This window comes from Crocuta crocuta, unplaced genomic scaffold, assembly GCF_008692635.1.
Source record: "Crocuta crocuta isolate KB4526 unplaced genomic scaffold, BGI_CrCroc_1.0 scaffold99, whole genome shotgun sequence".
NCBI classification, from domain to species: domain Eukaryota; kingdom Metazoa; phylum Chordata; class Mammalia; order Carnivora; family Hyaenidae; genus Crocuta; species Crocuta crocuta.
The window spans coordinates 7655137-7669985 of NW_027551560.1; the positions used below are offsets into that span (position 1 = coordinate 7655137).

Below are 14849 nucleotides of genomic sequence, written 5' to 3' on the forward strand. Positions count from 1 at the left end.
CATGTATCAATTTCATTGTTTTAATGCAGAGCAGTACTCCATTGTATGATGTGTCAAAGTTTCTTCATTTATTAACCCATGAAAGGATAGTTGGATTGTTTCCAATATTTCCCTGTTATAAATAAGGCAGCTGTGGATATTTGTATGTAGGTTTTTTGTGTGAACATAATTTTCATTTCTCTGGGATAAGTACCCAAAGGCTGCAATTTCAGGTTCATGTGGTAAGTATATGTTAGCATAAAAAGATAACTGCCACCAATTTTCTGGAGAGGCATTTACATTCTTAACATCAGTGTATGAGAGAGACTTTTTTTTCTGTATCATCACCAGCATTTGCTATTATTTCTGTTTTTTAGCTCCTTCAGTAGGTTTGTAGTGATTTCTTATTGTGATATCTTGTGTAGTGATATTTAGTTTCTGCTTCCCTAATGGCTAATAATGTTGGATGGCTTTTTATGTGCTTGTGCTTATGTGCTAATGTATATGCCCCTTTAGGGAAATAACTGTTCTGTCTTCTGTCCATTTTATAATTTTTAAATAATTTTTAGAACTAAAACTTGTTGGATATGTGGTTTGCAAATCTTTTCTGTCTGTATCTTGCCTTTTAATCCCTTTAACAAGGTGTTTCATAGTACAAGCATTTTTAATTTTGACAGAATGCATATTTAATGCATTTCTTTTAGAATGGATTATTGTTTCTTCTGTCTAAGAATCCTTGCCTAGCCCTGGGTTTCAAACTTATTTTTTCCTCTCAAAAGTTTTATAGTTTTATGCTTTACACTTAAATCCGTGATATTAATATTTTTGCTTATGGATGTCCAGTTGTTTACCATTTGTTGAAAAAAACTGCCAATGAATTGCTTTTACACCTCAGTCAAAATTCCCTTGACTGTGTTGGTCACATTTTTGGTTTTCTTTTCTGTTCCATTGATCTGTGTTTGTATTTCTCTGTCAGCACCATGCTCTTGATTCTGTAGCTACTTAATAAGGCCTAACATATCATAGACTTTATTGTTCTTTGACAAAATGTTTTCAGCTATTGTTTCTTTGCCTTTTTACATACAGTTTAGAACAAGATTATCTATCTATCTATCTATCTATCTATCTATCTATCTATCTGTCTATCTATCTATATATAATGAATCTTGCTGGAATTTTGGTAGGACATGCATTAAATCTATAGAACAATTTGGGAAAATTTTCTTCAGTAGATTGACTCTTCCAGCCCACAACATAGCTGGTTTCTCCATTTATTTAGATCTTCCTAGATCTAAGATTAGATCTTTACATCTATTTCTTTCATTAGTGTTTTGTGATGTTCAGCATACAGATCCCGTGTGTGGTATTTTAGGTTTATGTGTAGGTAATTTTTTAATTTGAGTATACAAATATATTTTACAATTTTCCCTGAAGGGTACCTAGATTAAGACTCATGTGAAGGCAGAAATGTGGTGTGAATTAGGAATGAAGGCAAGTGTAAGATTGTTTTTTTAGTTTCCCTCCTTAAATGGGGAAGATACTCTGATCAGACATTGCAGAAAATATTGTGGTCTTGTAAAATCGTAGAGTGATAATTTCAACTTCCTAAATATATGCAGGTGGTGTAAAATTTTGTTTTCTAGAAAGATACCTCTTAACTCTTTCATTCCTCTCACTCTACCCCCTCAGCCCGGCTCCTGGACCATCTTAGGTTGTATTTTTTTCATTAATTTTTTAAATATATGGACTATCTTAGGTTTTTTAGCAAAGATCTGACAATGCATAGAATATGGGTAGCATCATATGATGGTTATAATCAAATATATACACAGTATTTTTTTTTTTAGGGTTTTGTTTTTTTTTTTTTACAAATAGTTTATTGTCAAATTAGTTTCCACATAACACTCAGTGCTCATCCCCGCAAGTGCCCTCCTNATACACAGTGTTTTTTAATGATAGGCAAATATAAGAGATACTTCCATAATTTAAGAGAGCAGGTTGAAATATGATTCTTAAGTTCTCACAATTTTTAGACTAGATACGTTGAAAAGTGCATAGAAAGCCGAGTTAAATATGGTACAGGGTTAAAACTAGTTTCAAGAACATGAGTGTACATGGGAAAAAGATGATACTTTGGGTTTGGTATCAATAAAGGTTTACTTTTGAACAATCTAATATAAACCAAAATACCAGAGCCAGGATAGAACATTGAGTCTAATCCAGGTGAAAAAAATGTCTTTTCCTCCAGTCCCTTTTACACTTTCTCTTGGGCATTTGTGTTTCTGAGAATGAGAAAAGAAGAAATTTGTGCCATGAATTCTTGGTGTTGATATGTGGAATGGAAACGGAGTCCCTCCAAATTAAGTATCTTACATAATGAGTATCCTACCATTTTATTTTTTTTTTATATTTTTATTTATTTCTAGGAGCTAGAGAGAGAGAGACAGCATGAGCAGGGGAGTGTCAGAGAGAGAGGGAGATACAGACTCTGAAATAGGCTCCAGGCTCCGAGCTGGCAGTCAGCACAGAGCCCCACGCGGGGCTCGAACCCACGAACCGCGAGATCATGACCTAAGCGAAAGTCGGACGCTTAACCGAGTAAGCCACCCAGGGGCCCCACCTACCATTTTAATCTATATATTTAATAGTATAAGAAATAGATTCTGATGGCATCCTTAATCCAGACTCTTTCTCTGCTGGAACCCCTATAAAACCCTTGAGCATGATTTTAAAAATTTTCATTTTGAATTCATTCCCTTCTCTGATTTTCCTGTTGCTAGTACCCAACTCTCTTAAAACCCTTACATTCCCAATTCATCATTCCTTTTCTTTATACCTACTTCTTTTCCCAAGTTTGAAAGTTACATATTATAAGATGCCAAATACATATGATACTTCCAGGTTCTGCCCCCCCCCCCCCAACTTTTCCACTATAGTAATCTCTCCCTGAAGGAAAGTGAATATGTACTGTATCATATACTGTGTTGTTGGTAGACTTAGCCAGAAACAAAAATGTCAAAAACGTAATAGGGCATTTGTATAGAAGTCCTTTTATATAAAAATTTTAAGTTTCATAAGGTATTTTTAACTTTCTCATTTTTAGAAGACTGCCAACTTGAGCTTTTAGAGAAGAGCCATGAAAACCAACACAAATATTTCTGTCAAGTCTTACTCAACAATTTGAAAGCATTAACTACAGAGCAAGATAAATTTTCAGAAAAACCAGTTCATCAGGGCATAGACATTTTTCCTTCAAGAAAAATACTCTCTAAATGTGATACTGATGTTCTTACATGCTTGGATCTCTATCTGTTGGCCCCACATAGTTACTCAAACGAAGAGGCTTGTGAGTTTAATGCATCTTCTTTCAATACTAGAAATGAGAGAACAAATAGTGGAGAGAAATGTCTTGATTACAATAAAAATTTGCAAGCTTTTAGTCATGTGGAGGAACTTATTCAGGATCAGACTTTTCAGGTTTTGGATCAGTCTTTCGGACACAATGAACATGATAGTGCTTTCCATGATAAGGCAACTTCCGTTGAATGTAAGAATGCCCACGTAAAAGGAGGATCTTATAAATTTGGAAAAAACTTATGTGATAAATCTAACATTGTCTCTCCAAGTATTTGCATAGAGAAGAGTCACTCTGAATTTAATGAAAATGAATGTATTAAAACCGGGAACAATTTCACTAAGGTTACTTCACGTCAGAGAACAGGAGAGAAAACTTTAGGTCAAAAAGCACATTTCAGAGAATATCAGAGAACTCACACTGGAATGAAATTTTTTGAATGTGGAAAAAACTTAAACTACAATTTAGCTATTACAGAGAGGACTCACACAATAGAGACGTCTTGTGATAATAACACTTACAGGGAAAGCTTCAGTTCTCGGTCAGCTTTCAGTATACATTGGAAAACTCCCAGAAGGCAAAAACAGTATGAATGTCAAGAACCCTTCTCTAGAAGTTCATCCCTCATTGTATATCAAAGAACTCACACAAGTGAGAAGCACTATGAATGTAATGAATGTGGGACAGCTTTTTCTAGGAAATCATCCTTAGTAGGGCACCAGAGAACTCACAAAGGGGAGAAATCTGATGAATGTAATGAATGTGGGAAAACTTTCACCCAGAAGTCAAGCCTTGGAATACATCAGAGAATTCACACAGGAGAGAAACCCTATGAATGTATAGAATGTGGAAAAGCCTTCCTCTGGAAGTCATTCCTGAGAACACATCAGAGAATTCACACAGGAGAGAAACCCTATGAATGTATAGAATGTGGAAAAGCCTTCCTCTGGAAGTCATTCCTGAGAACAGATCAGAGAATTCACACAGGAGAGAAACCCTATGAATGTAATGTACATGGGAAGGCTTACACCTGCAAGTCAAACCTTGAAATACACCAGGGAACTCACACAGGGGAGAAGCCCCATGAATGTAATGACTGTGGTAACACTTTTCACCCAGAAGTCAAGCCTTATCATACATCAGAGAAGTCACACAGGAGAGAAACCCTATGAATGTAATGAATGTGGGAAAGCTTACACCCAGAAGTCAAGCCTCAGAGGACATCAGAGAATTCACACGGGAGAAATTCTATGAATGTACAGAATGTGGAAAAACCTTTCTCTGGAAGTCATTCTGGAGAATATATCAGATAATTCACACAGGAGAGAAACCCTATGAGTGTAATGAATGTGGGAAAGCTTACACCTGCAAGTCAAACCTTGAAATACATAAGAGAACTCACACAGGGGAGAAGCCCCATGAATGTAATGATTGTGGGAAGACTTTCACCCAGAAGTCAAGCCTTATCGTACATCAGAGAAGTCACACAGGGGAGAAACCCTATGAATGTAATGAATGTGGAAAAGCTTACACCTGTATGTCACGCCTCAGAGTACATCAGGGAATTCACACAGGAGAGAAACCCTATGAATGTAATGTATGTGGGAAGGCTTACACCTGCAAGTCAAACTTTGAAATACATCAGGGAACTCACACAGGAGAGAAGCCCCATGAATGTAATGACTGTGGGAACACTTTTCACCCAGAAGTCAAGCCTTATCATACATCAGAGAAGTCACACAGGAGAGAAACCCTATGAATGTAATGTATGTGGGAAGGCTTACACCTGCAAGTCAAACTTTGAAATACATCAGGGAACTCACACAGGAGAGAAGCCCCATGAATGTAATGACTGTGGGAACACTTTTCACCCAGAAGTCAAGCCTTATCATACATCAGAGAAGTCACACAGGAGAGAAACCCTATGAATGTAATGAATGTGGGAAAGCTTACACCTGCATGTCATGCCTCAGAGTACATCAGGGAATTCACACAGGGAAGAAACCCTATGAATGTGTAGAATGTGGGAAAACCTTCCTCTGGAAGTCATTCCTGAGAATACATCAGATAATTCACACAGGAGAGAAACCCTATGAGTGTAATGTATGTGGGAAAGCTTACACCTGCAAGTCAAACCTTGAAATACATAAGAGAACTCACACAGGGGAGAAGCCCTATGAATGTAATGACTGTGGGAAGAGTTTCATCCAGAAGTCAAGCCTTATCGTACATCAGAGAAGTCACACAAGGGAGAAACCCTATGAGTGTAATGAATGTGGAAAAGCTTACACCTGCATGTCACGGCTCAGAGTACATCAGGGAATTCACACAGGAGAGAAACCCTATGAATGTATAGAATGTGGAAAAACCTTCCTCTGGAAGTCTTTCCTGAGAAAACATCAGAGAATTCACACAGGAGAGAAACCCTATGAATGTAATGTATGTGGGAAGGCTTACACCTGCAAGTCAAACCTTGAAATACATAAGAGAACTCACATAGGGGAGAAAACCCATGAATGTAATGTTTGGGAAGACTTTCACCTGGAAGTCAAGCCTTGTAATACATCAGAGAAGTCACACAGGGGAGAAACCCTATGAATGTAATGAATGTGGGAAAGCTTACACCCAGAAGTCAAGCCTTATAATACATCAGAGAAGTCACACTGCGGAAAAACCCCATGAATGAATGTGGGAAAACTTACACCTGCATGTCACACTTCCGAGGTCATCAGAGAACTCACACAGAAGAGAAACCCTATGAATGTATTGAATGTTTTAAAAACTTTTGTCTGGAAATCAATCCTAAGAATGCACTGGAGGAGGCATACACAGGAGAAGCCATATGAATGTAATGAATGTGGGAGAGCTTTCATGTACAAACACCACTTTAGAATACATCAGAGAACTCACACTGGGGAGAAACTCTATAAATGTAATGAATGTGGGAAAGCTTATACCCAGAAGTCAAGCCTTATCATACATCAGAGAAGTCACACAGGAGAGAAACCCTATGAATGTAATGAATGTGGGAAAGCTTACTACACCTGCATGTCATACCTCCGAGGGCATCAGAAAATCTGCACAGTGAGGAAACCCCATAAATGTATAGAATGTGGGAAAATATTCCTCTGGAAGTCATTGCTGAGAATACATCAGGGGAGGCATACACAGGAGAAGCCCTATGAATGTATTAAATGTACACTTGACTTACACCTGGAAGTCAAGCCTTGAAGTACAGCAGAGAACTCATACAGGTGAGAAACCTCATGAATCTAATGACTGTGGGAAGACTTTCACCCAGAAGTCAAGCCTTATAAAACAGAGAAGTCACACAGGGGAAAATCCCTTTGAATGTAATGAATGTGGAAAAGCTTACACCTGCATGTTAAGCCTCAGAGAACATCAGAGAACTCACAGGGGAGAAACTCAGTGAATGTGTTGAATGTGGGAAAACTTTCACCTTGGAGTCAGTCATCAGAATGCACTTGAGGAAGCATACACAAGGGAAGCCATATGAATGTAATGAATGTGGGAGAGCTTTCACCTACAAACACTACTTGAGAATATATGAGAGAACTCACACAGGGGAGAAACCCTATGAATGTGTTGAGTGTGGGAAGAGTTTTGTTTGGAAATCGGTCCTCATAGCACATTAGAGAATGCATGCTGTAATGAAATGCTGAGTGTAATTAATGTGAGAAAGTTTTCATTTCCAATTTAACTTTCTAACCTTATGAGACTAATTGCACAGGGGAATGTGGTGAATTACAGTTTCAGAAATGAGTCTCAACTTCATGAAAGCATTAAAAAACTCCAAAAAGTCTGATAAATGTGGTAATGTGGGAAGATCTTCAGTGGGTTGTCAGATGTAAAAACTAAGGGGAAGAAATATAGCTTTACTCAGGTTCAGTGGCTGGGCCTGTATAAATTTAAAGACATTAACAGGAAAAGAAAGTTTATTTCATATACACATGGTGGAGTCTCACAGAAATGAAATGAAAACCCCAAAGAGGTAGTCAGACTTGGAGCTTATATACCACTTTAACAAAAGGACTATACATTTGCAGAGAAGTGTCCCAGACAAAGGAAAAGGGTTTTGAGCTTTTAGTGGTGGTAAATTGTGGGAAAGTAAATATATGGACAAATGAATGGACGATAAAAGTTATTTCAGTAAGATATGTTTATGCAGATATTAGTTGGTGCCATCTCTTTTCTTTTGGGAGAGGGGATTGGGAACACCTTCATAAAGGGAGACTTATGCCCTGCCTTTAGGTGGATATGGGGAGGGTGTAAAGATTTTTTTACAGTTTTTAAGTTGCTTTCAGCTCAAAATAATACTTCTGCCAAAGTGGCATGTTTGGGGAGAGGGCATATTCTGATCCCCTTCATCACATGGGAGAAACTATAAATGTGATGGATATAGGGAAGATTTCCATCAGGAGTTGACCATCAGGATCAAAAAACTCATGGAATTGAACATGAATGTAATGAATTTAGAAATACTTACATCCAGACAAAATAATTGTATTACATCAGATAATTTAAACAGCATAAACAGCCCTATAAATGTCTTGGAATGCTTTCAGCCAGAAATAATACTTTTGAGAACATCAGAAAGAACTCAGAGGATGAAAGTATAAAGATGATGTATGCAGGGAAATTTTCAGCCACAAGTCAGGGCTAAGAAAAGATAGCAGAACTCAAGAGAAGGGGCTAAAACCTATTAAGCTAATGAATGTGGATGTTCCTCAGGAAGTTCCTCGCTATTCATAAGAGAACTGTCTTAATCTGCTGAGGCAGCTGTAAGAAACATATCCTAGACTGGGTGGTATAAAGAACAAGCATTTATTTCTTAGTTCTGGAAACTGGAAAGCCAGAGGTCAAAGTGCTTGCAGATTTTGTTTTCTGGTGAGCATCCACTTCTGGGTTCATAGATGGCCATCTTTTGTCCTCATGAGGAGGAAGGGAGCACTTTGGACCTCTTATAAAGGACACAGATACCATTCAGGAGGGCTTTACTGTCATTACTACCATCTTTCAAAGGCCAGTTCCAAATACCAGCACATTAGAGATTAGGTTTGAACATAGGAAATTTGGAAAAACATACATTCAGTTTAAAGCAAGAACTTACACTGGAAAGAGACTTGAAATGTACATAGACAGTTTTTCAGATACTAAGTATAATTTTAGACCTTACTGCACATCAGGGAATTCTCTGTGGGAAAGAACCACTGGTGGAGGTAATGAATGTAGGAAAGCACTGTAAATTCAACCCTCAGTAAACTTCCATTGTGGAGAAATGCAGGAAGTAACAATGTGAAAGGTTTTTTTTGTCAAAAGATTGAATCTCATTAAGTAGAGAATGAAGAAAATCTGGAGAGTAATAAATGTGTGATAACTTCAACCAAAAGCCACCTTTCTCTGGAGAATAGAAAATGCATTGAGGGGCGCCTAGGCAGCGCAGTCGGCTAAGCATCCGACTTCGGCTCAGGTCATGATCTCATGGTCATGATCTCATGGTTCGTGGGTTCAAACCCTGTGTCGGGCTCTGTGCTGGTGGCTAGCTCAGAGCCTGGAGCCTGCTTCTGATTCTGTGTCTCCCTCTCTCTCTGACCTTCCCCTTTCACGCTGCCTCTCTCTCTCTCAGAAATAAATAAAACATTTTTAAAAATAATAAAAAAATGCTAAACCATTCGTAGACGGCCTGCTTCTGGGTCGGGGCTTCGTATGTAGCAGAGCAGCTCCCTCGCTGTGATCTATTGAAAGTCAGCCCTCGGGGCGCCTGGGTGGCTTAGTCGGTTAAGCGACCGACTTTGACTTTCGCTTGGGTCATGATCTCGCGGTTCGTGGGTTCGGGCCCCGCNCAGCCCTCGACACAAGGGTTTGTAAAAAAAAATTTTTTTTAAAGAATAAAAAAGAAAAAATTAAAAAATAAAAATAAGAAAAAATAATAAAAAAAGAAAATGTATTGAGTGGTAGAGATCCTATACTATATTACCCAGATGAAAAATCTTATGAAGGTAATGGATTTGGGAAATCAATCTACAATAAATTCTATGTAGTAGAATGTGGGTGCTGGTGTTAAAATAAATCCTGTTGTAGACTCTGGGTCTGGAGTTCTTTCTTGTCCAGCAAGAGAGTGGACACAGGATTAAAATTTGAGAGAGACTAATGTCTGGGAGGAGACAAGAGCCCCGAGTTATGGTCCTTGCTCCACTTTTACTAGGGTCAGAAGGCTTATAAATTTGCACAAAGACGCAATGAAACGACATCAACTCAAGGGTGTGAGGGAAAAGAGGGTATTAAAGATATGCTGTGTTGGGGTTTGGGTCAACCCAAAACAAAGTCCTGGTGGGCAGATGGTTGTTTACGGCAGGCATGAGGCACCACGTCTGTTTATCTTAAGCTTGCAGGGGATAAGACAGAGCATGCTACCTCAGGGTCAACAAGGCACCTTTTCTGTCTCTCAAAAAGGAATAAATGTTAAAAGTTTTTTAAAAATTGCTGTGTAGAAAAACTGACTCCTCTAGCAGTCTGACTTTTGTAAGGAAGAAAAAAAATGTGCTGAGCCATTATAGGGTTGGGTCTTTTTGTAACTCACATACACTAGACATCTCAGATAATACAGGCTATGAATAAAGTGCAAGTTGGTATGTATCAGAAAAGTCATATAGGAGGAACTGGCAATATCCTGAATGACCATTAGCTATTAACCACAACTTTTTTGATTATTGTCAAGTAAATAATAGGATTTTTGTCCTGTTTCTTTTTGATTACGTTATATATACCTTTTTGTAGTACTGTAAGTGTTCGGGATATTTCAGTACTTTGTACCAGGAATCACATGCTGCTAATTAGTCCCATTAATAGTGATATAAAATTGGATAATATGGTTAATGTGGCTTTTTCCTTGTTTCCACAAAACTCATCATTTGACCCTTTAATATCTTGTGAGAAGATACATTCAGGCTGTACAAATATCCTTGTAGGTTCACCCATTAATTTAAGCATTTATTTCTGATGTTGCCCAAATCAATTATTACCATAGTTGCAAAAACATGAAATGTTTTTTTCCTTTATTCTGCTTATCATGGTATGGACATTTTTGTTTTTGTTTTTTTTTTTTAATATTTTTTTATTTATTTCTAGGAGAGAGAGAGAGCGTGAGCAGGGGAGGGTCAGAGAGAGAGGGAGTCACAGACTCTGAAACAGGCTCCAGGCTCTGAGCTGTCAGTCAGCACAGAGCCCGACGCGGGGCTCGAACCCACGAACCGCGAGATCATGACCTACGTGAAAGTCGGATGCTTAACCGACTAAGCCACCCAGGCGCCCCATTTTTTTTTTTTTAATAATTTTTTATTTAAGTCTCTACTCAGGTTCTTCATTTGGTAAATTATAATCTTTAACTCTTATTACTGACATGTTTATTTTATGTTCATATCATCTGAGATAAAGCCAGCAGAATATCATTCAAATTGGCTCCTGTGTCCTTTGATATGTTTCTAATGTCATTTTGCTGTTTCAAACCATTCTTTTTACTCCTGATCATGATAATGTTTAAGCCTCCTTTGTTTCCATTATATTTAGGCCAACTCCTTTATTCATTTTATCCACCCAAATATTAAGGTTTTCTAAAATATGTAGAATTTTAAGCTACCTTTGAAGTATTTTAGAATTCTGATTGGAATAGCATTTAATTTCATGTAAGTCAGGTACCCATGAGATATAACCAAGTCAACTAGTTGGCTTAGTTTTGTTCCTGGCAAATTAAGAGACACAGTCATAGTGATACGGGGTCAGGTCTTTTCCAGCTTTTCCTTATTGTGAGCACATGTCCAGAGGATGCTCCCAACACGACTTCATCCGCTAAAGAATGTTATCTGTGCCCTAAGCATTAATGATTCTTCATACCATATGGATCTTCTTTAAGGTTTTTTTTGGGTTTTTTTGTTTGTTTGTTTGTTTTTTACTGTTTATTTTTGAGAAAGAGAGTCAAAGCATAAGCGGGGGAGAGGCAGAGAGAGGGAGGGAGACACAGAATTGGAAGCAGGCTCCAGGCTCTGAGCTGTTATTGCAGAGTCTGATGCAGGGCTCAGATGCACAGATCACAAGATCATGACCTGAGCCAAAGTCAGACACTTAAATGACTGAGTTACCCAGGCACCCCCGTATGGATCTTTTTTAACCTGTCTCTATAAATTGTTCCAACAAATGGTACATCCACCTGGGGATCCTGGTGAGATTAAATTTTCTGTTTATCTGCTTTTATAGCCTTTTCTCAGTACTATAGGCACATAAGCCTATTTACAGAAGGTTTTTACAGTGTTGAATGCACTGATACACTTGATGGGCATTCTCAGCTTTTCAGTGCTCAGCCCAGGTCATCATTTCCTTGTGTGCCTGGTTGAAATATTCTAGTATTACAGATTTCCTGCCTGTTAAGTTGACTCTAGGTAACCAGGACACCAGGCAACCCAGCTGTATAACCCACTTAGAAGGAAGGAATCTGGGGTGTGTTGCCAGGGTAGATGGCTGCTGCTGCTTTCTCAGATTTAGGCTCCTCTGCTAGGTTCTTGAATGGGAGGCCATCTTGAGTGCATAGTCTTCAGTATAAGGTAAGTAGGTGAAAAAAATTGCAAATACATATGTGAAACTTCTTATATGTGGTTAGCATCAACATGTGTTAGCTCAACCAACCACTGAAGCCCTGTTTTTTATGTGTCTGTGTTAAGGATGCAGGCAATGATGCCAACAATCTATTTTGCAAATAAGCATGGATCCTTGGCCCAGGGTTTGTGTGAATATATGTGCAGGCCAAAGCTCCAAGAGGTTTAGCAGATAATACCTTTTGGTTGAGAGCTAAATGATGGTATCGGATATACAGTACAGAGAGATGTAGGCATTTGGGACCATACATTGTTGAGAAAGCTTGAGGAGCCCCTTGAGCATTCAGTGAAAATCATGCCTGAGGAGTTGGACTGTATCCTAGAGCAGCCACAACAAACTGGCCTATGGGTCAAATCTGGTCCGTTGCCTGCTTTTGTACAACTTACAGGCTGAGAATGGTTTTGTATTATTACATAATGCAAAAAATTAGGTGAATATTTTTTATAGGTGATATGTTAAAAATTGTTTTTAAAGTTTTTAGATTTGATTAGTTTTTAGATTTATTGAAAAGCATCTTAATTTGCTTACTTACTATGACTACTTTCTTTCACGCTACAACAGTAGTTTAATAGTTGCAACATAGAGACTCATTGTGGCACTTGTTGCTTCACACTACTGCTCATAGTGTTAGAAATCCCAGTGATGCAGTTACAACCTGACAGCATTTTGTGTTTTGCTTAAAGTGCCATCTTGCAGAATCTTAAAAAGTTAACTGGTGAATATCATGTCAGAATAAGAGATAAAAAGTTAACTTTTAAAGTACAGTGGAATGTGAGTTTTGTTGTTCAATTGGTTATCAGTGCTTTTAGAAATGAAAGTAGTGACATACTCGATGTGCCCAAAGTGTGTAGGCATTATACAAAGCCCTCATCAGGATACTCCCATCTCACAGGTAAGCAATTGCCATGAAAGTTACAAGATTTTAAACAGTATTTCATTGCATAATTCCCATGATAAAGAAGAAAAAGTGGATGCTATCAAACCAAGTTTTCAATGGCTTGGTTCTTAGCCAGGAAAGGGAAACTTCAGTAATGATGACTTAATGAGATTGTATGTGATTGCAGCAGTTGAATTTGCAAGTCCAGAGAAAAACATAAGACTCTTACTCTTTTGGTGATGACACATCCCTTTAGAGTTGAAGACAGTGGAAGCAACGTTAACAGTGAAGAAACATCAGATAAGTTTTAGGTGCCTTTCCTTGGCTGTTGGTGAACCAACAGTTGATTACCAGTACTGCTCTGTTGCTGTTTATTCAAGGTATCAATTTAATTCTGAAGAATTAACCTCAATGAAAAGTCTGTGTGGAATAAAAACTTACAGATATTTTAAAACACGTTGTGAAAACACTCAACGCAATTGGAATCTGCCAAGATGAATTAGCAACTGATGGTGGTCAAAATATGTAAAGAGCAGGAAAAGGTGTAGTTGGGGAGGTTTAGAAGCCTTATTCATTTCCTTTTGTTTGTTTGTTTGTTTTTTTAATAATGTTTGTTTTTGAGAGAGACAGAGTGTGAACAGTGGAGGGGCAGAGAGAGAGGGAGACAGAATCTGAAACAGGCTCCGGCTCTGAGGTGTCCGCACAGAGCCTGACGCAGGGCTCGAACTCATAAACCAAGATCATAACCTGAGCCACCCACGCACCCCAGCTTTTTTTTTTTAAGTTTATTTTGGAGAGAGGGAGAGAGCATGCTAGCATGAGTGGGGGGAGGGGCAGAGGAAATGAGATCCCAAGCAGGTTCTGTGCCACCAGTGTGGAGCCTGATGTGGGGCTGGATTCCATGAACTGTGAGATCATGACCTAAGCTGAAATCCAGTCAGATGCTTAGCTGAGTCACCCAGGTGCCCCAGAAACCTTTTTCATTTCTATTCATCAAAAAGTACATTGTCAAAAATATTTTAATGTCTACTAAATATATTGCGTGAACAGTAAAACTTCACTTACTCTCATGGGCTTCATAAGATCCATGAATTGTCTTCAGAACTAGATTATTTTGACTTGAACTACCACACAGATTGCCAATGATTTAGTAGCAGTAAATATTGTGAATTTTTCTGAGCTCATATCCATGATTAAAATTTTTCTGAAGAAGAAAAATGACCCTTAACCACTATTAGTATGAACTGTACATATTTTTGCAAAATGGCTTTTGCTAACAGACTTGATTTCTCTGGATTTAAGTTACAAGGCAAAACAATACTAGTGTGTGAAGCACTGTGGTAGTCATTTCAAGAATGTTTGAATCATACTAAAAAAAAAAGAATGTTTGAATCATAAATAATATCAAAATATTATATACTCTGTGTAGTCAACAAACAAGATCTACAGTCCCACATTTTCCAGTATCAAACTATTCTAACAGCAGGGTTTTTTTTTACTTTAATGCAAGTGTGAAGAAAATTTCCTTACTTAATTATTTATTCAGTTCTTGGGGCACCTGGGTGGCTCAGTCAGTTAAGCATCTGACTTTGGCTCAGGTCATGATCATGTCTGTGGGTTCGAGCCGTGCGTCAGGCCCTGTGCTGACAGCTCAGAGCCTTGAGCCTGTTTTGGATTCTGTGTCTCCCTCACTCTCTGCCCCTCCTCTGCTCATGCTTGCTCTCTCTCTCTCTCTCAAAAATGAATAAACATTTTAAAAGATTTAAAAGAATTTATTCAGTTCTGTATATTTGGGGAGCTGCTGTCTAATATTGGAAGTGATTATTCTGCTTTTGAGAGGCAAATATCTAGAGAAATCTCAAGCAGTTCTGTAATACTTTTCCTAGTAATAAATATGCTCAGTCAAAAGCTGTACTCAGTAATTGGCTGTATGTACCTGTGTGGAAAGACCATTTTAAAGATGAAATACGT

At 38.1% G+C, this 14849-nt stretch overlaps 2 protein-coding genes across 2 annotated transcripts in view; both read left to right on the forward strand.

Annotated features, from left to right (window-relative positions):
* LOC144219524 (zinc finger protein 37A-like) overlaps positions 1-14849 on the forward strand; it is a 93589-nt gene that overhangs the window by 53339 nt on the left and 25401 nt on the right. The gene's annotated exons all lie outside the window — the stretch shown is intronic.
* LOC144219485 (uncharacterized) lies at positions 1769-7088 on the forward strand. The gene is given in 11 exon segments (XM_077749492.1): positions 1769-1772; positions 3083-4443; positions 4445-4575; positions 4577-5030; positions 5032-5205; positions 5207-5853; positions 5855-6016; positions 6018-6123; positions 6125-6367; positions 6624-6771; positions 6839-7088. Coding segments are annotated over 11 exon segments (3582 nt in total). The 3' UTR covers positions 6991-7088.